This window comes from Corythoichthys intestinalis, chromosome 2 (assembly GCF_030265065.1).
Source record: "Corythoichthys intestinalis isolate RoL2023-P3 chromosome 2, ASM3026506v1, whole genome shotgun sequence".
Lineage (NCBI taxonomy): Eukaryota > Metazoa > Chordata > Actinopteri > Syngnathiformes > Syngnathidae > Corythoichthys > Corythoichthys intestinalis.
The window spans coordinates 7,445,547-7,472,303 of NC_080396.1; the positions used below are offsets into that span (position 1 = coordinate 7,445,547).

Below are 26,757 nucleotides of genomic sequence, written 5' to 3' on the forward strand. Positions count from 1 at the left end.
ATGAGCTGTGTTGCTTTTACGCCAAACATATCGTTTTGCATTGTGGCCAAAAAGTTCAATTTTGGTTTCATCTGACCAGAGCACCTTCTTCCACATGTTTGGTGCGTCTCCCAGGTGGCTTGTGGCAAACTTTAAACGAGACTTTTTATGGATATCTTTGAGAAATGGCTTTCTTCTTGCCACTCTTTCATAAAGCCCAGATTTGTGCAGTGTACGACTGATTGTTGTCCTATGGACAGACTCTCGCACCTCAGCTGTAGATCTCTGCAGTTCATCCAGAGTGATCATGGGCCTCTTGGCTGCATCTCTGATCAGTTTTCTCCTTGTTTGAGAAGAAAGTTTGGAAGGACGGCCGGGTCTTGGTAGATTTGTAGTGGTCTGATGCTCCTTCCATTTCAATATGATGGCTTGCACAGTGCTCCTTGAGATGTTTAAAGCTTGGGAAATCTTTTTGTATCCAAATCCGGCTTTAAACTTCTCTACAACAGTATCTCGGACCTGCCTGGTGTGTTCCTTGGTTTTCATAATGCTCTCTGCACTTTAAACAGAACCCTGAGACTATCACAGAGCAGGTGCATTTATACGGAGACTTGATTACTCACATGTGGATTCTATTTATCATTATCGGTCATTTAGGACAACATTGGATCATTCAGAGATCCTCACTGAACTTCTGGAGTGAGTTTGCTGCACTGAAAGTAAAGGGGACGAATAATATTGCACGCCCCACTTTTCAGTTTTTTATTTGTTAAAAAAGTTTAAATTATCCAATAAATGTTGTTCCACTTCACGATTGTGTCCCACTTGTTGTTGATTCTTGACAAAAAAATTAAATTTCATGTCTTTATGTTTGAAGCCTGAAATGTGGCGAAAGGTTGCAAGATTCAAGGGGGCCGAATACTTTTGCAAGGCACTGTAATTGGACACACTAACGAACTACCTTCAAGTCAAACTGAATTGCCAGCTGAAGTGCAGCCATCAAAAGACATAGAAATTGCCAAAAGTGCTACATACAATTAAAACAAAAGTCACCGTTAAATTTTAGTAATCATGATGTAGCTGAAGATATTGTTCTTTGATTGCACCAGGTTATATGTGACAAATTTAAAAAATTGAGTTTTTTTGTTGTTTTTTTTTTCATATTGCACGCAATAAAAAAACGTAAGATTAGTCATCAATTTGTAAGGGCATACGTCATTATTTGTAAAAATTGCCAACGGCCTCGGGTTGACAGGCATGGAATGGATTGATTCCATATTATTTCCCTGCACTTGCTCTATAAAATTAACATTTACTGACCACCACAATGTTTTTTATTCATTCCTTTTAGTGTTTCTGAATGCTAAAGAGTTGCACTTTTGAAACCAATTCATTATTTTTTTCAAGCTTTTTATCCGAGTTTGTTCTACATGATAAAATGTCTGCTGAGTGCTCGTCCGAGACTGGCGATTCCATACTTTTTGCTAGGGGTTGCATTTCCTACACATGCTACAAATTAGGTGCACCCTGTATCCAAAACACACAACTTCACACATAGGAGTCGGAAATACTGTTTAATCTACTTACTACTACTTTTTAAACCATTTGGTGCCAGCGACGGCGAAAGTCGTCCAATCCGTTTTGGCAGTCAAACTGGATTGAACGTCTATTGCATTCAATGGCACTGAAAGATGATCATTCACAGCAAGCCCTCCTGACCTGCATGATTGTTGACATTCGTGTTGCAGTTTCTCTCCTGCTGTGTTTATGCTGCTCCATGGTGACCCGTCACTTGGAGGCAGGCGTGTACATTCTACATTCTAAAACGGCCACCGTCCTCTATGCAGTTCAAACATTGAATGGAGAAGATGGGGCTGTTTCGACCGGAGAGGCCTTCTCCTCCACTGTAAGCCGTCGAACTGCGTCCAGCGTTACTCAAAGCGCTCGTAGTTCCTCGTTTGCCTCACTCGTGGGACCATGTCCACCAACAGCCTGCAGATAGACGAAGGCAAGAAAAGTAGATGGCTGATTCGAGAAATCGGAGGACAATTTGGCTTCAAAATGAAATATAAGCTGCTGATTTTCTGCTATATACCGTCATTTTTGGACTATAAGATGCACCTGACTGTAAGCTGCCACCCACTAAATTTCATACGAAAACAGCATTTGTTGATAGATAAGCCACAGCTGTCCTCACTGTATTGTGGGATATTTACACCAAAAGATATTAACCGGTAACACTATTTGACAGGCGAGTCAAAAGACAGTCATGACGTGTTGGCAGAGTTATAGTGTATCACAAAAGTGAGTACACCCTACCCCTCGCATTTCTGCAAATATTTAAAGAGCATACGACACGGGAAAAAAAGTCTTAAATGGCATTATTATTTGAATTTGAATCATATTTTGAGACGATTCGACTATATACAACAATTTAGCAAAGCACAGATGACGAGAAATTAGTCTTTTAATCTGCCGGTTAGCCACGCCTACCATTATAGGGTTTTAGCGTCCCCAACAGGTGGATGACGTCAGCGGTAGACTGGGCTCATCGATTTTACTATTCAGCCCATTGAGGGGGAATTATACAGAAAGAGGAAAACGCGACGAAGAAAGCCGCAAAATGTCATTGTTTCAGTCTCTCTACTCCAATATTTTTACAGGATATTCTTTTTATCCAAGTATTTTTCCCCAATAGCTATAGACCCTACTCACCTACGTCACAAAATGGGCGTGTCGCTGTTTCCGGCCGCCATATTGTACCTATTTTTTAGACCTATTCTCATTGTTTTCAATTAGTCGAGCAAGTTATAGAGCAATTCATGGAAGCCCCGGTGTTATCTGACGCTGTAAACTCATTGGATGCGTTGCATAAAAGGCGTTACGTGGAAAAGCTTCAGTTTATCCATTCGCCAGATCCGTATTTGATGCCTAAATCGATGTTTTTCGACCCGCTGTCTTTGCCGTCTTTGCCTGACATCTGCTACGCTGATATTTACAACTATCTTGTCCACACAAAATTAGCCTATTCTCACGAAAGTTTGAAAAACTTTAAGAGCTTGGAGGCTTATAAATGCTACGTTGCTGGTTGGGTGAAACAGGTCCTCGTACACGAAAATTCGGCAGGAATCTTGTGCTCGGAAGGTGAGTTACGAAATTTTCAATTCAAAATCTTTTTTTCTTGCTAACATCCACTGTCAAGTCTAATGTATTTCATGTCATTTCTCAATGGAGCTTTTAATGTATATATGGTTTAGCGATAGCACTCTCACTACATACATATATAATATGTAATAAATATGAAGTGCGATAGCACTACTCCAGATTGTCCCTAGTTGAATTTATTTTTTGGCTTTTGACCTCAATAGTGAAATTGTAAATTAATTGTATGACAACTGTCTGATTATCCCCTTATAATTATATATTTTCAGGTAGTTCATTCACAACGTCTGAGTGTATGTTGTCGGCGATTAGCCTAGCAATGATCTTAATTGTGGTTGTCAGCCCAAAACCCTCTAAATATATATTAAATGCATTTTACCAGATATAAAATGACTACTACATAATCTGTGGTAGTCGTTTGGAGCCCAGTTTTCTCGTCGAATTGCAGCAGTCAATCTCGCTCTCCTCTTCGGGTCTCTCGGAATACGGTAAAACTTCAAGTCTCTCCGTCTATCTTCTCTGTTTTTGCAAGCGACCGCCACACACGACTTCACCATTTTGATTATTAATGTTAACGAGCAGAAAAACACGCCATAATAGGAGGAATTTACGAAGCGCTAATGCATTAACATGACGAGTAGACGGACAACATGGCGCGGGGGCGAGGCTGTGACGTCACGTGAGTAGGGTCTATATAAATGGCTTGAGAAGGACCAGTCAGCCCGTCGAGGGGGAACTATTCACAATGAGGAAAACGCAACGAAGAGAGCGGCAAAATGTCATTGTTTCTGTCTCTTTACTTCAACATTTTTACAGGATATTCTTTTTATCCAAGTATTTTCCCCAATTGCTAAATAAATGGAATGGTCATGACAAATAACAGTCTTGTGCTGAATGGAATATGAAATAATAAAAATGCATTTATTCAGGACGACATGGCAAAATGACTCCATAATGGTCAAAACTGTCGACTTCACCTTTACTGTCGCACCTCCCGAACGATATTTTATGACACCTAAATCGGACATATGTCATTTCCCTTCCGCAGCTTCGGAGAATGTAAACAAACAAGAAGGCGTGACAGCTAGCTGACATGCTAACCCGAACCGAGTGATGTTTCAAAGTCTTCAAAGCGGAAAATCACACATAACTATCCTGGATTATTTGACATGACGACCCGGTTGTCGATTGTCTTCACGGATCGGCAAACCGTCCGGCGGAGAGCAATTTACAGTTCGTTCCCCGGAGGAGGGTGGCTGCAATTGTTGTGCAGCTAACGTGCTGCTGCTAATGAGCATTAGGAGAGCTTTTTACATGCCTATCAATGATCAAACGTAAGTAGTCCTTCATTTAAAGAAAGTTTGTAGTGTTTACCTTGTAATCGCTGTATTCGTATTTGACATAATACAAAACAAGATGTTTACTCACTTCCTCTTAAGTCCAATGGTCCCACAGTAGTTGGGCTTGTTTTGGCCAATATCCACAGTGAATGGGAACCTTTTGAAACTCCAAAAAGGCGCATACGCCTCTCCCTCATACAGAATGATTTTTCTGCAGCCGTATGGCTGGCGTGATGCGAAAAATAAACGTAGTAATCCGCAAAATCAGCTGAATCCTTCGTCCTCATACACAACAGTACACTGTAGCGTCAAGAGGAAGGACGTCTTCTACCGTACACGTCACAGCGCCCTCCTCCTCAATGCAAGACCGAAGCCGGAAGTCACTCATTTTCATGGCGCGGGATTCAAAAAAACTAAATAAAAATAGCGATCGCTTCCACACACATCCAAGCGGCCCATATCATTCAGGGGCACAAAATAGCACGTGTATTATGAAATAAACATGCTTTTTCGTGTCACATGCACTTTAAGTATATCTTTTCATGTGACAACGCTGACCAAATGACACTTTGACATAATGAAAAGTAGTCTGTGTGCAGCCTATATAATAGAGTTAATTTATTTTCCCCTCAAAATATAGCCATTAATATCTATACCCCTGGCAACAAAAGTGAGTAAACCCTTTGGAAACTACATCCATAAATGTCCAAATTGAGTACTGCTTGTCATTTTCCCGCCAAAATGTCATGGGACTCTGTTTTCCGAAATTTCCAGGTTAACAGTGAATCAGTAACAGGCACACTTTTGCAAAATAGACAATACTTATTTTGATTAGAAAATGCAGAATTAATGAGATTTATTGATTACAATCCCACAAGAGCAAGCAACCAAGTATCAACAAATGTCAACGATGACGCTAGATTTGAGTTTGTCAACCCCAGAATCCCCGCGTTACCGTTACAGCAAAACGAAATGTCCCTTAGCAATGAAAATTGCTTACCGTGACAAATGAGCGGGGAGACAAAACACTCCAGTAAGGCGGTGAAGGAACAAAGCCAGGCGATCCGTACGTGACCTGCTGGCGGACTTCCTTCGCCGCCTTACCGGAATGTGTTGGCTCCCCGCTCATTTGTCACGGTAAGCAATTTTCATTGCAAAGGGACATTTCGTTTTGCTGTAGCGGAAAATATACAGTGCCTTGCAAAAGTATTCGGCCCCCTTGAACCTTGCAACCTTTCGCCACATTTCAGGCTTCAAACATAAAGATATAAAATTTTAATTTTTTGTCAAGAATCAACAACAAGTGGGACACAATCGTGAAGTGGAACAAAATTTATTGGATAATTTAAACTTTTTTAACAAATAAAAAACTGAAAAGTGGGGCGTGCAATATTATTCGGCCCCTTTACTTTCAGTGCAGCAAACTCACTCCAGAAGTTCAGTGAGGATCTCTGAATGATCCAATGTTGTCCTAAATGACCGATGATGATAAATAGAATCCACCTGTGTGTAATCAAGTCTCCGTATAAATGCACCTGCTCTGTGATAGTCTCAGGGTTCTGTTTAAAGTGCAGAGAGCATTATGAAAACCAAGGAACACACCAGGCAGGTCCGAGATACTGTTGTGGAGAAGTTTAAAGCCGGATTTGGATACTTTTCAGTTTTTTATTTGTTAAAAAAGTTTAAATTATCCAATAAATGTTGTTCCACTTCACGATTGTGTCCCAATGGTTGTTGATTCTTGACAAAAAAATTAAATTTCATATCTTTATGTTTGAAGCCTGAAATGTGGCAAAAGGTTGCAAGATTCAAGGGGGCTGAATACTTTTGCAAGGCACTGTATTTACAGTGGCGGCAGAGTTTGGGGGGGGCGATAAACATTTACGTCTTCCTTGGGGGGGCGTAAGAGAAAATAATTGAGAAGCACTGCTGTAGTCTGATCTCTCGCCAAACCGTCAACCGTCAGTAGATGGTGGTAATTCCCCATAAAACAAGGGTGAACTGCCAACAAAAAACAAGATCTACTTCTCCCGCCCCTACTAGAAGGAGCCACGTCAACGCAGGCAGGCGCTGCCCCCTAGTGGCCGGAGGTCAAAATCATAAAAACCGGACATTTTCATGAATTTTTGAAACCCTCCGGACACTCTGGAGAGCACGTGATAAGAGGACTTGTCCGGGCAAAAGAGGACGTTTGGTCACCCTAACTATTATGATAGCGAAGCTACATTGAGGGCTAACTTCAGCACAAAATGCCCACCCTTTTACGCCGAAATGGCACCCTATTAAAAAAATGGTCCACTCCTGTTACCCGTGGACGGTTTTACTCAAAAACGTAAAATTTTGTTTGTGGTAGGATGCAAAAGAGCAGTCAGTCACTCACTTGACCCCATAAGCAAAGATGATCAGGCCGATGAGGACACCTATTGTACCGTCCAGGTACCACACCACAGGCTCGTGCTTAAAAACCTCTGCGCTGATGAGGATGGAGAAACCCATAACGCCGCCCACCAGTGAGTTGAAACCTTAAAAAGAAAGTTCACAAGTGTTATGAGCTATTGTATATGTTGCTCTGGCCAAATACGACTGGTGGTGTACCGTCCGTGATGAGGGCCCGGCTTGTGAGCACCTTTCCCAGCATGAATTTGATGACGGCCAGGACGATGCAGACCACGCCGCTGACAATGGAGACGCTGAAGAGGAAGTCGTCCTAGCGCGAATGGAAGGTTTGACTTTAGCAGTGCAATTGCAGGGTTCCTCTTTAGTTGCTATTTGTTGACGATTACAGTCAGAACCGAACAATTTTGTGTTTTATCTACTTAAACGGACCTCATAGGCGGAGTTTGACTTTTGGGCAGGGGGGCACAACTTGTTGATGACCTCGAAACGCAGTGTCAGTAATAAAATTAACTTACAAGAATATTTATAATAATAAGTTGACAATGAGCGTTTTTTTTTGTTTCCCATCATTTTTTTGAGGGAAATTTGAAATCAGGCTGCTTAGGCAATACTTTTCGCCAAGATCGTCAACTGTTGAATATGGTACGCCCGCAGGTGTCGTGCCAATGTAGTTACCCCAGTCAAAAACTGTATCCCCTGGGCGGAGCCATATGGAGGTAGATTTGTGTCTTCATTATTTAATCCAAAAAAAAAAGTTGCTTCGATCAAAATATATATTTTCAATTTAAAAAAAGTCTCTTCAATAATAAATAAAAATGTTTTTGCAAAAATGAATTTGAAACTAAAAAAAATGCATGTGAAACCTATTTTTCTTTGATTGAATTTTATTTGGATTGAAGCAACTGTTTTGATTGAAGAAATTTTGATCTGTGTTTGGGCCACATTTTGGCTAGGACGTTTTTGCCTTGATTATTCAATCAAAAAAATATATATTTTCAAAAAGAAAAATCACTTCAATCAGAAAAAAAAAATTCAATCATAGAAAACGTTTTCAAATGCGAAAAAATATTTGAGATTGAAAAATTTGCATTTGAACACTTAATTTTTCATTGAAAAAGTTTTATTTGATTGAAGCAATCTTTTTGCATTTTTTTTTTAATTATATGCAAAGCAAATGACAGTCTAAGGTGCTAGTCACGTGATCTGTTCGGAAAAATCATTTTGACCCATTATAAAAAGTTGCTTCAATTAAAATGTATATATTCAATAAAAAAAAAAAAAAAAGTCGCTTTAATCAAAAAATATTTTTTGGGAATGCAAAAATGAATTTGAAACTCAAAAAAATGCATGTGATTGATCTTTGATTTTTTTTTTTTTTTTTTTTTTTTTTGATTGAAGCAACTTTTTTGATTGAAGAAATTTTGATCTGTGTTTGGGCCACATATTGGCTGGGACCTTTTTGTCTTCATTATTCAATCAAAAAATTAGTTGCTTAAAAAAAATTTATAATTTCAAAAAGAAAAATCACTTCAATCAAAAAAAAAAAAGAACAATTTCAATCATAGAAAATGTTTTTGAATGCGAAAAAATATTTGAGAAAAATTTGCATTTGAACACTTAATTTTTCATTGAAAAAGTTTTATTTGATTGAAGCAATCTTTTTTGTGTTTGGGCCATATTATGGGTAGGACATTTGTGTCTGAATCATTCAAAAACCCAAAAAGTTGCTTCAAGTTGCCCTCCCCTAATTTATTTATTTTTAATTATATGCAAAGCAAATGACCGTCTAAGGTGCTAGTCACATGATCTGTTCGAAAAATAATTTTGACCCATTACAAACATTTTTTTTTTGTTCATTTCATTCATTTTTGTTGCAGTTTTATTGCTTTACAACATATATATATAGGAAAGTCAATTTCATACAATGACACTTCAGCCACCGGGGGGGTGGGCCTGGTCCCCCCTTGCCCCACCTTAAAATCCGCTTGTCCCGGACCTCTAACTGACTGGCAACCAGTTTAGCATGTGAACACTGTGAGCCTGACAAGGTTAAGCGATGTTAAAAATGGATGGATGATATTCTCGGGCACAGATTGAACTCAATGGCTTACATTGACAGTGCTAGACGTCCAATCCATTTTGACCGGGTAAGGTGAATGAACTAATGTCCTACGGAAGGGGAAGGTTGTGTACTGGCTTCCCCGTGTCTCTAAATATGCTGTCAAGAGAAATAAAGGACGAACTAATGGATAATCAAACTTGCGAGTTATGTTTGTAGTATGAAACAGTAGATGTGATTTAATTTGGGGGATAGGAAAGGAATGTTGGGACAACTTGATATAAGATTAGCCTATACAGTAGTAAAAAAAAGTATATGAACCTTTTCGAATTTCTCACATTTCTGCATAAAATCACCATCAAATGTGATCTGAGCTCTGTTAAAATCACACAGATGAAAAAACTATCTTCTTTAACTAAAACCTCACAAACATTTATAGGTTTTCATATTTTAATTAGGATAGTATACAAACAATGACAGAGGGGGGGGGGGAGTAAGTGAACCATCATATTTTAAAATTTTGTGCGCTTTGAATTTGGCTGCTTAGGCAGAAGTCTGCTCTCAAGTGTGCTCTTTTACTTCAAGAAATTATCCATATTTTTAAAAAAATGTTTACAATAATATGTAAATACACATATTTCATGAATTAATCATTTATTGAAAGTAATTATTGACAATATAAGCTGTTTTTTTCTTTGCCATGACGTGCTATATTTAACTTTCAGTCACATGCAATTTTTTTACATTAATGATGAATGCTGTTATCTGACCTAAAAAATATACAGTACTGTATTTATATATTTTTTAATTATTAAATTTATTAGGATCATGGAAGCTTCCACTTGGGGAAAATATATATATATACAGTATATCCTGTATATACATAATATGATAAAAATATACAGTACTGTGCAAAAGTTTTAGGCAGGTGTCCTGCCTAAAACTTTTGCACAGTACTGTATATTTTAATTTTAACATGTATTCCTATTTTTTTTTTAAATACACAGCAACTTTTCAGTAAAAGACACGTAATATAGATGGTGTTTCAAAACGGTTGACCCCATTCTAAATGCCCATATCTCGGAAAGTACTTGATGGATCTTAATGAAACTAAACACACTTTATGTTGAAGGTCAAAAGTTTTATTGGTTAAATTTACAAAGAAAAGTACAAATATTTGTTAGTTCTATGACAGTTTTTTTTTATTTTTTTTTTTTATAAATGTTCAATATGAGCGCCGCCTGCAAAATGCCTTATCAAAATGCCTTTTTTTTCTGAAGTGAACGGCATTTCTTAACTTGAAAAGATAGAAATGCCAACCGTTACACACAAAAACGTGAAATGTTTCAAGTAGGGCTGTCAAACGATTAAAATTTTTAATCGAGTTAATTACAGCTTAAAAATTAATAAATCGTAATTAATCGCAATTAAACGCAATTCAAACCATCTATAAAATATGCCATATTTTTCTGTAAATTATATATATATTCTGTAAAATAATTTGTTGGAATGGAAAGATAAGACACAAGATGGATATATACATTCAACATACGGTACATAAGGACTGTAGTGGGCATTTCACTCTACTGTCATTTAAATCTGTCTATGCTGTCCTCACTCCGAGGCGTCTTCTTTTTCCAAAGCTAGACAGCTAGTGAACGACGCCTTAATAATTAAACTTCTTCCTTTTTCATCTGATTTATTAATAAAATGGCCTCAAACCATCGTCCTCTTTAGACCGTCGTAAAACTACAAAAAGAAAAGTACACAAGCATTGCATTAGCAACAACGTTAGCTTAGCACGCTATACAGGTTCACTAAACATAAACAAAAAGTGTCTCATACAAAAAATACAACATTTCGCTTACTAACATAATATGTACATTCTTTACAACAACCATACTTACGGACAAATCTTGTCCAAGGATCATATAAGCACAACATTATCAGCCCGAGACGTCGTGCAGCCATATTGAACTGGACTGAAAACAATAACAATAAAGAGTTCGCTGTTGGACAGCAAAAAAAGCCTTGCTGTAAAACTTAACAAAAGGCAGAATACTTTCTGAGCGGGACATGTGCGTTAATTGCGTCAAATATTTTAACGTGATTAATTTAAAAAAATTAATTACCGCGCGTTAACGCGATAATTTTGACAGCCCTAGTTTCAAGCTGTGAAAATTTGAGGTCATTCCAACGAAAATTGTCAAAATTATTGGCCTACGAAATGGGGTCAAACATTTTGGAACACCCTGTATATATACAGTACCTGACAAAAGTCTTGTCGCTTGCATACAGATGGACTTGAAGTGTCCCTCTAAATAATTTGCAATCAATATTTTCTTACAAGAAATGGATAATTTAAATCCCAACAGGTTTTGGAATAACATTTCAGTGCCAAACAAAACTGTTGAAAAGTGTTCTGATGTTTACAGCTTGGTACAGCCCATTGAGTCAATTTTTGCAAAGACATAAATCTTGTCGCCTTGTCAAATGATGCACACAATCCTAGACTAGAGCTTCACCTGTTACCAATAATGGATCAATTAACTCTCATGTGTGTATAAAAAGAACCCCAGTGCACTAGACTGCCACATCAACTGCAAGCTGACCTCTGACAAGATACCTAAGATTCCTCCTGAGACCAAAGTGTTAACTATCAAGAGCCTGAAAACCAGATCCACTGCAGATGTGGCAGACACCTTCAATGTGTCTCAGCGTCAGGTACAGAGGACAAGAAAAAAATGATATGAACAGACTGGAGACGTTTTTGACAGGCCCAGGTCAGGCAGACCCCGCAAGACAACTGTTCGGGAGGGCCGGTTGTTGGCTGGAAAATTCATAGCCAGCCCTTTTTTCACTGCAGCAGACCTCCACGAGACCTGGTCACCTGAAGTCCCTGTGTCAACCAGAACAGTCTGTCGAATTCTGTCTAGAAATGGCCTCCATGGTCGAATCAGTGCCCAGAAACCAGCATTAAACAAAAGACAATTAAAAAAACGTGTGGCATTTGCCAAGGCCCACAGCCTGTCAAAAGGATGGATGCAGGAAAAGTGGCAAAAGGTGAATTTTTCAGATGAATCTTCCATTGAATTACACCACAGTTGCCGCAAATATTGCAGGAGACCTACTGGAGCCCGCATGGACCCGAGATTCACTCAGAAAACAGTGACGTTTGGTGTCGGCAAAATCATGGTCTGGGATTACACCCAGTATGGGGGAGTGCGAGAGATCTTCAGGGTGGAAAGCAACATAAATAGTCTGAAATATCAACAAATCTTAGCTGGCGCTTACATTCCTAACCATAAAAAGGGACAAATTCCGCAGCAGGATGGTGCTCCATAGCATACTTCAATCTCTACCTTAAAGTTCCTCAGTCAGCCCAGTCATCAGTCATGAGCATCACTGAGCATGTCTGGGGTAGGATGAAAGAGGAAGCATGGAAGACGAAACCCAATAATGTTGATGAACTCTGGGAGGCATGCAAGACTGCTTTCGATGTTCCTAATGACTTCATCAATAAATTGTATGAATCTTTGCCGAACCGCATGGATGCAGTCCTTCAAGCCCATGGAAGTCATACAATATATTAAATTTGGATCTCACAGCACCACTACTAAATTCGCTTATGCCATGAAACATATTTTTGTGTTGGAAGGACATTTTTTTGTTCAATTTTCACACTACTTTCTGTCGGCGACAAAACTTTTGTCTTGCCAAAATTTGACCTTTACGTCTTCATTAAATGATCTTTTTTCAGTGAAACAAATATATATTTTTAGGGCTGTCAAAATTATCGCGTTAACGGGCCGTAGTTAATTTTTCCAATTAATCACGTTAAAATATTTGACGCAATTAACGCACCTGCCCCGCTCAAACAGATTAAAATGACAGCACAGTGCAATGTCCACTTATTACTTGTGTTTTTTGGGAGTTTTGTCGCCCTCTGCTGGCGCTTGGGTGCGACTGATTTTATGGGCTTCAGCACCCATGAGCATTGTGTAATTATTGACATCAACAATGGCGGGCTATTAGTTTATTTTTTGATTGAAAATTTTACAAATTTTATTAAAACGAAAAAACATTAAGAGGGGTTTTAATTAGGGCTGTCAAACGATTAAAATTTTTAATCGAGTTAATTACAGCTTAAAAATTAATTAATCGTAATTAATCGCAATTCAAACCATCTATAAAATATGCCATATTTTTCTGTAAATTATATATTTTCTGTAAAATAAATTGTTGGAATGGAAAGATAAGACACAAGATGGATATATACAGTACATTCAACATACGGTACATAAGGACTGTAGTGGGCATTTCACTCTACTGTCATTTAAATCTGTCTATGCTGTCCTCACTCCGAAGCGTCTACTTTTTCCAAAGCTAGACAGCTAGTGAACGACGCCTTAATAATCAGACTTCTTCCTTTTTCATCCGATTTATTACTAAAATAGCCTCAAACCATTGTCCTCTTTAGACCGTTATAAAACTACCAAAAAAAAGTACACAAGCATTGCATTAGCAACAACGTTAGCTTAGCACGCTATACAGGTTCACTAAACATAAACGAAAAGCGTCTCATACAAAAAATAGAACATTTCGCTTACTAACATAATACGTACATTCTTTACAACAACCATACTTACGGACAAATCTTGTCCAAGGATCATATAAGCACAACATTATCAGCCCGAGACGTCGTGCAGCCATATGAACTGGCAAGAAAAAAAATAAACCATGTCGCAAAGCGACCACAAGAGTTCGCTGTTGTGCTGCAGCACAAAAAGCCTTGCTGTAAAACTTACCAAAAGGCAGAATACTGTCTGAGCGGGACATGTGCGTTAATTGCGTCAAATATTTATTTAATAATTAATTACCGCACGTTAACGCGATAATTTTGACAGCCCTAGTTTTAATATAAAATTTCTATAACTTGTACTGACATTTATCTTTTAAGAACTACAAGTCTTTCTATCCATGGATCGCTTTGACAGAATGTTAATAATGATAATGCCATCTTGTTAATTTATTGTTATGATAAACAAATGCAGTACTTATGTAGAGTATTTTGAATGTTTATGTCAGTCTTGTCTTATCTTTCAATTCCAACAATAATTTACAGAAAAACATGGCATATTTTATAGATGGTTTGAATTGCGATTAATTACGATCAATTAATTTTTAAGCTGTGATTAACCCTTTAACACCTGAGCCTATTTTGGCCGAATTTGCATGCATTTGATGTTGCCTTTATATTTCAAAGAAAAAATTGTTCACAATGGCCAAGTTGGGTCCCTTTTTTCAGGACACCTTGAACTTAATGTCCAAACTGTTGTTTTCGTCACTGACCAATTATAATCCATATTTCGGACCCAAAAAGACAAAAAAATTTTTTTTCCAAATTTGTAATGTTGGTGTCCCATTGACAACCAAACATGCTCGACCAACCGTTTTGAAGCTTGATAATATTTATTTAATACTTGTTATGATAAACATTTAAAAGAAAAAAATAAAATTGAATAGTTTTATGTTTGACTATTCAACACAAACAGCGGGTATGGTCATAGGCATTTTTGGCCTTTACACATACTATGGTCAAAACAGGTTATATACAGTGCAAAATAGTGAGAAAAAAAATTATATATATCATCTAACAAAAAAAGGGTTTGGAGGATATCTCTTTGTGAAGTTAGGTATTATATCCATCACCTTATCTAAAGTATACGCACATGCAATCAAGCTTTTCGAACACACATTTATATAAAATTGAAAAGATTCATAGTGAAGAAAAAATATATATAACATTGGAAAAAAAGTATTTTCAAAAATATTGACAAGTAGTTCAGTTCAATTCAATTTTTTCAGGCATGCGACTCGATAGTTTTTTTTTTTTTTGCGCACTCAATAAAGTTTGTTTTTGAACAGGTCACTGAGCTGCGTCACATAGAACGTCACACAGCCTACTCTTCTGCCGTTTGAGCGCTGCTGTCACTTCTACTCGCCGAGACGCCGACTAATCCGAGGAAAACGACAAATACAGCTCATCCTATTCCTTGAGTTAGGGTTAGGGTTGATGAAAAAATGCATTAGCTTGCGCTAAATGTAGTTTTCGATTCATTCTGCACGTTTCAAAGTCGCTCGCGCAATCCAACCGGTGTTCATGCCTCCTTTTCCTTAGTTGGCGCCTAGCTCAGCAATTTATTAAAAATGTTCACATTCGGTTCGTCCTTCTTGACATCACAACGGATCTTGGGATATGTAGTCTTTTGTGCTGCTTTCGGTTTTGAAAAATGACAAGAAATGATGGAAATGAGATAGATACATGGTACATGCAGCGTTTTAATGCATATTTATGAGTGCAATAAAACTATAAAACTCAAATGACATTATCTCCCGTTTTTCTTGGTCGATTGACTTCAAATAAAAACTGGTGTGGACATCAACTTCCGCACTTTCAAATGAGACCAACCAGCGGCACGTGGGTGACGTAATTACAGCGTGACAAAGCTTCAAAGACGACATGCGTAAACGCGTCGCTCCCGACACGTTCGGTGTTAAAGGGTTAACGCGAATAGAAATTTCAATCGTTTGACAGCCCTAATATTTTTGTACATTCAACATCATTTGGGAGGGTCTTAGCTTTCATATGAGCCATTTCTGAAACCAATTGAATAATTAAAAGTCAGGTTATTAGCAATTCTTTCTATAAAATGGATAAGCGACAAGACTTTTGACGGGGACTGTATATTCAACAGATCGAAAAGACTAAGCTGGACTCTCAACAGGCTAAATACTGCAAACAGACAAAAAAAAAAAAACACCACATGACCAATTGACACCGGATTTCCCAGTCACGATTTTACCCACCCCCAAAAAGCGACCTTTCGGAATTGGCCCCACGGGGAGACAAATACTGTCGCTCACAGAGAAAAAAAAAAAAGTCACCGCGTGACAGAAATCCTGCCTTGAATGTGAATTATCATTTGACATTTCCTTTCGACACCCAAAAATCCCTTTGTCATATGGAAAAGCTAGTGGAAATCATAAGCCTTTCATATCATGACACTACCTTTCTATAATCAAGGTTTATTCTGCTCACAGAGCCAAATTCTCCAGAAGGAAAAATGCCATTGTATTTCCCCATCCAGATTTCTATTTCTCCATGTTGCTGTTACCACAGAGGTTGCCATTACCTGGCAACTGGGTGGAAAAAGCTATTTGAAGACGTGCGAAGGTGCCCGAGTCTTCACACCTTGTGTCAATCTTCAGCTGCTACCATTCACAGCAGCACTAGCACACTAGAAAGATTGCCTGACCTTTGGACAGAAGAGGAATTCTCAGCAAATTAGCTCATTATCACCTGCTGAAAGTTTTTCTCTTCTAATATTTAAATTGCTAACCTAATGTCTGAAAAAAAAAAAAAAAAAGAGCTCCCTCACAGGTTTCTTGCATCTTAACAAGTGTTGCACCAATACCATATTTTGGCTCTGGATACAAATTCCGACTAATACCGATTCTGTACAGATTCGTTTTTTGAAAAAAACAAACCAAAAGTTTACATACACAGTGCAAAAACACACATTTCAAAAAAATCATAAGCGGATTTTAAAGGGGGGCCAGGCACCCCGGTGGCCGAAAAGTGTCATTGCATGTAATTGACTTTCCTATATACGTATATAAAAGTTGTAAAGCAGTAAAAATGCAACAAAAATGAATGAAATGAACTAAAATATATTTTTTAAATGGCTCAAAATAATTTTCTGAGCACCTTAGATGGCCATTTGCTTTGCACATAATTAAAAAAAAAAAAATTGAAAAACAATGATATAGAAATGTTTTTTTTAGGGTTGTTCCGATCATGTTTTTTTGCTCCCGATCCGATCCCGATTGTTTTAGTTTGAGTATCTGCCGATCCCGATATTTCCCAATCCGATTGCTTTTTTTTGCTCCCGATTCAATTCCAATCATTCCTGATAATTTTTATATACATATACATTTTATGCAATGCATTAAGAAAAAAATGAATAAAACTCGGACGAATATATACATTCAACATACAGTACATAAGTACTGTGTTTGTTTATTATGACAATAAATCCTCAAGATGGCATTTACATTCTTTCTGTGAGAGGGATCCACGGATAGAAAGACTGGTGACTTTGTATATTGTGACTAAATATTGCCATCTAGTGTATTTGTTGAGCTTTCAGTAAATGATACTGACGGCCATGCCCAGTGCATGATGGGAAGTGGAACCATGACAAGCAAAACCACGACTGTGCGTAGTGCTACCAATTCATATATCTTCTCTGCGATGGGATACAACTTAGGGTGTTAAGAAAAAGATCAATTGCTACCTTGCTTCCCCACATTTCTTCCCATAATATTTCTAATCGTAGGGAGAGGGATTGTAAGGCTTTACCCAATCAAAATAAGTTTACTAAAGATTCCAAAATTCACTCTACTCACTTTACGCTGCCTTTTAGCTCTCTATATAGGCAAAATGGCGCCATTACAGATGGAACGCGACAATGCGTGAGTGGGTCATGCAGCGGATGCATTAATTGCATTAAATATTTTAACGTGATACATTTTTAAAAACATTAAATACTGCCGTTATTGGGATAAATTTGATAACCCAACCTTAAGCCTAAGCTAAAGACTCTGGATAAGTGTAACATATTATGTCTGTAACGTTAAATACAATTAGAAAACGATTTAATTAAGAAATATATATTTATTAAAAAAAGGTATGGCCGATATTTTTTTGCCGATTCCGATACTTTGAAAATGACGTGATCAGATTTTTTTTCTGTGATCTAAAATATTTTTTGTGATTAAAGCAACTTTTTGGGGGATTGAATGATTTAGACACAAATTTCCTACCCATAATATGGCGCAAACACAAAAAGGAATTGCTTCAAATCAAAGAAAACTTTTTCAATGAAAAATTAAATGTTCAAATGCAAATTTTTCAATCTCAAATATTTTTTCGCATTCAAAAACTTTTTCTATGATTGAATTTTTTCTTTTGATTGAAGTGATTTTCTTTTTGAAAATCTATATTTTTTCGAAGCAACTTATTTATGGGTTGCAAATATATGTTTTGATTGAAGCAACAGTTTTTTTTTTTGTTTTTTTAATTGAAGCAACTTTTTTTTTGATTGAATAATAAAGACAAAAATGTTTTAGCCAAAATGTGTCCCAAAAATAAATCAGCATAACTTCAATCCAAAAAATTGCTTCAATTAAAAATCAATCAATCAATCAATCAATCAATCAAAGGAAAATAGCTTTCACATGCATTTTTTAATAGGTTTTTTGAGTTTCAAATTTATTTTTGCATTCAAACACATTTTTTTTATTGAAGCTAAATTTTTTGGGTTGAAAATATATATTTTGATTAGAGCAACTGTTTTTTTTTTGTTTGTTTTTTTTTAAATTGAAGCAACTTGTTTTTTGATTGAATAATAAAGACACAAATATACCTCCATATGGCTCCGCCCAGGGTGTACAATTTTTGACTGTGGTAACTACATTGGCACGACACCGACGGGCGTACCATATTCAATGGTTGACGATCTTGGCGAAAAGTATTGCCTAAGCAGCCTGATTAAGAATTCCCCTCAAGAATGATGGGAAACAAACAAAAAAAAAACTGCTCATTGTCAACTCATTATGATAAATATTCTTTTAAGTTAATTTTATTGCTTACACTGCATTTTGGGGTCATCAACATGTTGTGCCCCCCCCCCCCCCCCCCCCCCCCCAAAAGTCAAGCTCCGCCTATGAAAAAAACTCATTTTAAGACCAAATTACTGCATGGTCACTTGAATGTAAAGTCATTGTTATAATGGTTTGGTCAGACACTGCTTAATTCATTGGCTGCCATTGATGGCGCTAGTAGTCCAAGCCATTTGACCTCCGTGAAGTTGTTCCCCCATCAGACGCAAATTTATAGAAAAAGGAAGTCATTCTTTTGTGCTAGGTTTGTGCTGCTATTGTTTTTGAAACATTTTTTGTAGGTCAATCTGAGGTCAACCAGCCCCCCATTTTGATTAAAAATGGCTAAGAAAGGTGTCAATAGTTTGTGCTACGTTTGTGCTGGTTTGCCTCTAAAGTTTTACAGATATTGAGATATTAATTTCGAGTGATGATGTCACTCGCAGCTTTTCCATATCTAACTCCCGCGTACCAACTCTCTGAATAACAGAGGGGTGTTCCAACAACTAGCGCAAACGTAGCACAAAGAAATAGCATCCCTTCGGGCAGTGGCAGACTTGGCAATTTTGGGGCCTACGGGGAATATCCAGGGGCACTCTTCACGGGTCAGGGGTTAATAAGGTGAGAAGGGTGTGGAGGAAATATGTTCCGGTACACTAGGGCTGTCCTAAACGACAAATTTTCTCCTGATTAGTCAGCCGACTAGTTTTACGATTAGTCGACTAATCGAATAATTTTTTTTTTTTTTTACTAATTTAGCAATGAAATTTTTGTTGACGCTTATTAATTCACAAAAACATTTTGGAACACTTAAATTCTTTATTAAAGTAAAAATAATCATGTAAATTACAATAATTAATCACAAACAATGAGGTTAAATGCTGATAGCATTTACTGGTGCAAAAGAATGGAAAGTAAACAGATTCAGAACACTGACTTTGCCTTTCCAACATTATTAAAAACAAAAATCTAGCATTATTATTATAGTATACTACTATATTTTTATTATTAATTTTATTTTGAAATGTTCACCGGAGGTACATTCGCTAAACTGCTAACCGAAAGCTTTACACTAGGGTTGTTCCGATCATGTTTTTTTGCTCCCGATCCGATCCCGATCGTTTTAGTTTGAGTATCTGCCGATCCCGATATTTCCCAATCCGATTGCTTTTTTCTTGCTCCCCATTCAATTCCAATCATTCCCGGTAATTTTTCCCGATCATATACATTTTGGCAATGCATTAAGAAAAAAATGAATAAAACTCGGACGGATTTATACATTCAACATATAGTACATAAGTACTGTATTTGTTTATTATGACAATATATCCTCAAGATGGCATTTCCATTATTAACATTCTTTCTGTGAGAGGGATCCACTGATTGAAAGACTTGTAATTCTTAAAGCATAAATGTGACTTTGTATATTGTGACTAAATATTGCCATCTAGTGTATTTGTTGAGCTTTCAGTAAATGATACTGCAGCCATTTAACTTCTGCCCAAATGCATGATGGAAAGTGCAACCATGACTGTGCGTAGGGGCACCAATTGATATATCTTCTCTGCGTTGGGAAAGAACATAGAGTGTTAAGCAAATGATCAACTTCTATCTTTCTTCCCCACATTGCCTCCCACGTTAATTTTAATTGCTGAGAGAGGTATTGTGAGGCTTTAGCCGCATAATACATGGCTCCAAAGGCTGTCAAAATTCTCTCTACTCATTAAACGCTGCCTTTTAGCGCTATCTATAAGTAAAACTGCGTCTTTATAGATTGAACGTGACAATGCAGATCTCCTCTAGAGCAGTGATGTTTTGGGGCTGTTGTTGGGCAACACAGACTTTCAACTCCCTCCACAGATTTTCTATGGGGTTGAGATCTGGAGACTGGCAAGGCCACTCCAGGACCTTGAAATGCTTCTTACGAAGCCACTCCTTTGTTGCCCTGGCTGTGTGTTTGGGATCATTGTCATGCTGTAAGACCCAGCCACGTCTCATCTTCAATGCCCTTGCTGATGGAAGGAGATTTTCACTCAAAATCTCTCGATACATGGCCCCATTCATTCTTTCCTTTACACATATCAGTCGTCCTGGTCCCTTTGCAGAAAAACAGCCCCAAAGCATGATGTTTCCACCCCCATGCTTCACAGTGGGTAAGGTGTTCTTCAGATGCAATTTAGTATTCTTTCTCCTCCAAACACGAGAACCTGTGTTTCTACCAAAAAGTTCTATTTTGGTTTCATCTGAGCATATCACATTCTCCCAGTCCTCTTCTGGGTCACCAAATGCTCTCTAGCGAACCGCAGACGGACCTGGACGTGTACTTTCTTCAGCAGGGGGACACGTCTGGCAGTGCAGGATTTGAGTCCCTGGCGGCACATTGTGTTACTGATAGTAGCCTTTGTTACTGTGGTCCCAGCTCTCTGTAGGTCATTCACTAGGTCCCCCCCTTGTGGTTCTGGGATTTTTGCTCACCGTTCTTGTTATCATTTTGACGCCACGGGGGGAGATCTTGCATGGAGCCCCAGATCGAGGGAGATTATCAGTAAACTTGAGAACGATAAACCGATACGACCGGATATCCGGTTTTAGAGGTGAGAGATACAGCTGTATCGATAGTAAAGTTACCATTCGACAGTAATTAGCCATTAAATATTCAATGAACCGATAGTAGAGATAGAATTCGGCTATCGCGAGCACAAGAATCAGCTTCTAATGCCTAGTTCAATCCACTGCTTAACCCTTGAGAGTCGAAGGACGCGCCGGCGCGTCCTCAGCGTACGTCGTCTTTGAAGCGCCCTCACGTTTTAATTACGTCACCCACATGCCGTTGGTTGGCCTCGTTTTAAAGTGCGAAAGTTGCGGATTACTCTCGTTATTATTTGAAGTCAATCGACCAACTAAAACGTGAGATATTTTCATTTAAGTTTTATAGTTTTATTGTTCTCTCAAAAAAACATTAAAACGCTGCATGGATCATTTGTTTATGTCTATATTTCCATCATTTCTTATCCTTTTTCAAAACGGAAGCTCCATGAAAAAAAACACAAATCAAACGAACCCTTTCGAAGTCACAGTGGAAGCACAAAATGCGTCTTTTTTTTTTTATAAATATAACTGCCGTGCGAGGTTCCACCGAATGAGAGGGAGGAGTGTTTTAAAGCAGCGAGGTGGCGAGCGACGGCCGTTTGGATCGCGCAGCGACTTTGTGTGACTTTGAGAATGAACGGAAAACTAAATTTAGCGCAAGCAATTGTGCTTTTTGATCAACTTGAGGAAGAGGATGGTCCAAATTCGTCATCATCGTCTTCTTCGGAAGAGTCCTCGAGTGAAGATAGTGACGGATTTGAACACGTGGGTGACGCCATCGACGAGCAGAGGTAAGCCAACTCACTTTTTTTTTTTTAATGCTGAAAAAGTTTCTTTTGAAAGTTTCTTTTGATATTGCAAGACAAAGTTAATTTTGATGCAATATAAGTGTGTGTTTGTGTATATAATAATGTGCATATCAGATCAAAGTCGTAAGTGCACTGTGTGTATCCCAGGCAGGAATTTATAATTTGTGGTGTTCTTCTTTCTATATGAAGATTAGGGATGTAGCACATATTCAGCTATGGTATTCTTTCTATTGTCATACATATAGATTTCCATTATTATTTATTGCTGTATATATTTTTATTTTATACTTTATTATTTTCATAAATACTAACTTTTTTCATGTACATTTATAGTGACAATGAAAGTAAAGTGAAATGAAAATGGAAGGGTGGAAAGAGGACCGACACCCCATGGAAGTGTGGTCTGTGTGATGTAGCCCTGTGTCTAATTCCAGGACGAAACTGCTTTTCGGAGTGGCATGCCTGAAAAAAATCTAACTTGTTTATTGTAAATATTTTTGAAAATACTTTTTTTTCCAATGTTATATATATTTTTTTTTTCCCCACAATCAGTCTTCTCAATTTGTGTATAAAAATGTGTGTTCAAGAAGCTTGATTGTGTGTACATAGTTTTCATCAGGTGATGGGCCACAATACCTAAACTCATAAAGAGATGGCCTCTAAACACTTTTTGTGTTCGATGGTATATATTTTTTCACTGTTCTTCACTGTTTGGTCTGCTGTATATAACCTGTTTTGACTAGAGCATGTATAAAGGCAAAAAACGCCTATGGCTATACCTGTTGTTTATGTTGAATTGTCAAATATAAGACTATTTATTCTAAGTTTTTTTGGTTGAATGTTCATCCTAACATGTTGAATAAATATTACAAAGTTTCAAAACGGTTCGTTACGCATGTTTGGTTGTCAATTGGACATCAATATTAAAAATTTTGACAAAACGATTTTGGAATTTTTGGTCTTTTTGGGCCCAAAATGATGATTTATAATTGGTCAGTGAAGGAAACAACAGTTTGGACATGAAGTTCAAGGTGTCACAAAAAAAGGGACCAAACCAGGCCATCGTAAACAATTCTTTCTTTGAAATATAATGGCAACTTCAAAGGCATGCAAAATCCGACAAAAGTAGGCCCAGACCTTAAAGGGTTAATATGATAATAATTTAGCTTTTACCTCACATGCTGCTCTTGTGTCATTCACCACACAGCGCATTTAGATTGTGACCGCCGTCGTGGTTGCCTCAACTTCCCATTCACTTCGGCAGAACCGCTAGTAGTCGCCGTCATTACCCGATCGTCACGGGCGTGTCATAACAACGCGAGAGCTAACAAAACCACTGTAAGGAAAACAAAAGTCGGACTTTGAAGTGACGAAGGCAGCCAGATCTGTTCGCATGGGACCGAGCTAGTGTGAAGTGTGAAGCGGTACAGAGATCGTGAGTTTTTAACCCTGAAAAATAACCCACTACAATGGTGGAAAGGGCAGCACGATCTGCTGGAGATATTGTTTCCACGAAACACAGTCTATTTAAACATGAACATGTGGATCAATTGATCTTCCTCAAGAGAAATCTGCCCTTCAAAAGAGATATAGACAGTTATGAGGAATAAAAAAATTTGGAAGCACAGGCATAAGTGAATGACTTTGCTGTGTATATGGTTAAAGTAATGATTAGAGACCTGTCTGTCTAAAATGCCATGTTTTTATTCCCCCAGTTATACCAGTGGTAAAGCATAATTTATTATTTATTTATGATAACACTAACAGGTTTAATTCTTTTTTTCAAGAGCTGCTGCATATAATATTTTTTGGCTGTAAGATGTTTACGTTGAAAGTTTGCACTTAAATTACTTACCTATTGTGTTCAAAACACCAGGAAATACAGTAATTAAATTACTGCACTTTATTGTTCTCTGTCACTGGAGTTTTATTGTATTATCAATCCCATCCAACAAAATGACCGCCATATAGTAAGCCTTATTTTTTTTTTATCATTAAAAAATAAAACATAACATTGGTATGAAATTTTGTTGTTTAATTTTGCTATTAAAAAATTTGGTCTTTTTTACATTTTTAAAATACTGTGCGAACACACACAACAAATGTTTACTATCGTATCGTTTTCACTCTGTATCGAACCGTATCGTTCTTAAACTGTATCGAATCGTATCTACCGTATTTTTCGGACTACAAGTCGCTCCTGAGTATAAGTCGATCCAGCCATAAAATGCCCAACGAAGAGAAAAAAAAACATATACAAGTCGCACCGGAGTATAAGTCGAATTTTTGGGGGAAATTTACTTGATAAAATCCAGCACATAGAACAGACATGTCATCTTGAAAGGCAATTTAATATAAAAATACAATAGAGAACAACATGCTAAATAAATGTACAGTGTACAGTGTATGAACAACGAAATGTGAATATACTGTCCTACGCTACGGCCTGTCCTGGCTATACAGCGAACTCCCAAAAGACAATGCTGGACGTCCGTATAATTTGCTGAATCAATTTGGTCCTCGATAGAAAACAGGTTCGCATCAACGTAAATAAATGATAATTAGGTACTATTTGTAATAAGTAACAGGTTAGCATGCATTCGCTATCATTAGCACATCGTTCAAACAACCACACAACTGGCTCTAAGTGTCCGATCGCGGGTGGAAAACACACAACAACAACAGAAAAGATGATACACGCAGGCGTTGCCTCTGTAGAGATGGTTTAAAAGCATAAACAATGAAAGTAGGTTCGCATCCGTCTATTCTCTCTAGCTAACTCGCCCACTCAGAGCTACGTAGCTGTCCGTCTTCTTCTGGCGTGTCAAGTAAACAAGTGCGAGTGCGCCCTCACGTGGGCGTGAAAGCGCCACAAACTAAATGCATCCATTTCAAGATAAAAAAGTCAACAATACAATTGAACATACACTGCCAAAGGCAGAACGCGAACGTGGCCATAGCTATAAAGAGTTATTCAGGTAACTATAGCATAAGAACATGCTAACAACTTTACAAAACCATCAGTGTCACTGCAAAACACCAAAATAACATGTGAAATTATATCATAATGTGTTTATAATTCCACACATAAGTCGCTCCTGAGTATAAGTCGCACCCCCAGCCAAAATATGAAAAAAAACGCGACTTATAGTCCGAAAAATACGGTAATCGCTCGACCTTAAAAATGTATCGTTTTTTAATCGAATCATAACCTGTGTATCTAGATACATATCGAATCGGCTTCATGCCAGAGATTCCCAACCCTAATTATCAGTGGTCTTGTATGTCTTCCATTTTCTAATAATTGCTCCCACAGTTGATTTGTTTACACCAAGCGTTTTACCTATTGCAGATTCAGTCTTCCCAGCCTGGTGCAGGTCTACAATTTTGTCTCTGGTGTCCTTCGACAGCTCTTTGGTCTTGGCCATAGTAGAGTTTGGAGTGTTATTGACTGATGTTGTGGACAGGTGTCTTTTATACTGATAATGAGTTAAAACAGGTGCCATTAATACAGGTAACGAGTGGAGCCTCGTTAGAAGAAGAAGAAGACCTCTTTGACAGCCAGAAATCTTGCTTGTTTGTAGGTGACCAAATACTTATTTTCCACTCTAATTTGGAAATAAATTCTTTAAAAATCAAACAATGTGATTTTCTGGGGGTTTTTCCCCACATTCTGTCTCTCATGGTTGAGGTTTACCCATGTTGACAATTACAGGCCTCTCCAATCTTTTCAAGTAGGAGAACTTGCACAATTGGTGGTTGACTAAATAATTATTCGCCCCACTGTAAATGGCGGATAAGACCACTGGAAATGAATGCGAAATTTTGGCCATTTCAAATGATTGGGCAAATTTTGGTGGAACCATGTTTTTGGCAAAAACTGTATGCAACTTTGGTGCCCCTGAGCTTCCTGATATTTTTATGTGTAAATTTCGCTATTTTAGCAGCAACTGCGTGTGTCTAAAATGATGTGCAGCATGTGCTGATGTCATCGCTACCGTGTTTGTTGCCGTTTCCGTTCACACGGCTGCGGAACAAGCTCGGTAACTAAATCGTTCCACTTTGGAGCCCACAATCAAAAAACATGCAACTTTACTTTGCCTTATCACCGTCGCCGTGAGAATGCGAGGCCAATCCGCACGCAGCTTCGCTTTGTACACAGCCTCACTCTCACTCGTTGTAATGTCTTCTCTTACCACTTCAGGCAGCAGCTTGGTGGCTAGGTCATGGATGGCTTTGCCCATTATGCACAAGGAAGACAGGATGAAAATCACACCAAGGATAATGCAGGCTCTGTCGCAGAAGAAATGAGAATAAAGTCCATGAAATTTAGCTTGAAAGCTTGGCGTATTTCAAAGGTTAACCACATAATTTTTGTTGTCAATTGTGTCGAAATCAACTCCAGCTGTTCACAGTGTGCCTGGATTTGGTTCCGCTGTGACAAGCTTTAATGACTTTGAAATTTTGTCATGATTGTCAAATTAGAATTGGTTCTTTCAAGATTCAAGCAGTCACCATTTGACTCAAACAGCATTACTCTTGCAAATGGATATGAGAAAGTTATTTGCTTGCAGCAAGGATGAAAAAGAGCTGTAAGGTAGATAACCCCACTAGGCAACATAAACCACTATTAGGCAGGGGTGAAAGTGGCTAGAATTTCTTGCCGGAACTCCCCGACGTGAAGGTCGCCACGGAG

General features: G+C 37.9%; 1 protein-coding gene across 1 annotated transcript in view; it reads right to left on the reverse strand.

Annotated features, from left to right (window-relative positions):
- Window positions 1-1,467: 1,467 nt before the first annotated feature.
- Window positions 1,468-26,757, reverse strand: part of LOC130905646 (transmembrane protein 163-like) — an 82,156-nt gene continuing 56,866 nt past the window's right edge. The window contains exons 6-9 of the mRNA XM_057819214.1: window positions 26,258-26,354; window positions 7,077-7,188; window positions 6,862-7,003; window positions 1,468-1,971 (exon numbers count right to left, since the gene is read on the reverse strand). Of these exons, the coding sequence (XP_057675197.1) occupies window positions 1,911-1,971; window positions 6,862-7,003; window positions 7,077-7,188; window positions 26,258-26,354 (412 nt within the window). The 3' untranslated portion in view covers window positions 1,468-1,910. The remainder of the gene's footprint in view (window positions 1,972-6,861; window positions 7,004-7,076; window positions 7,189-26,257; window positions 26,355-26,757) is intronic.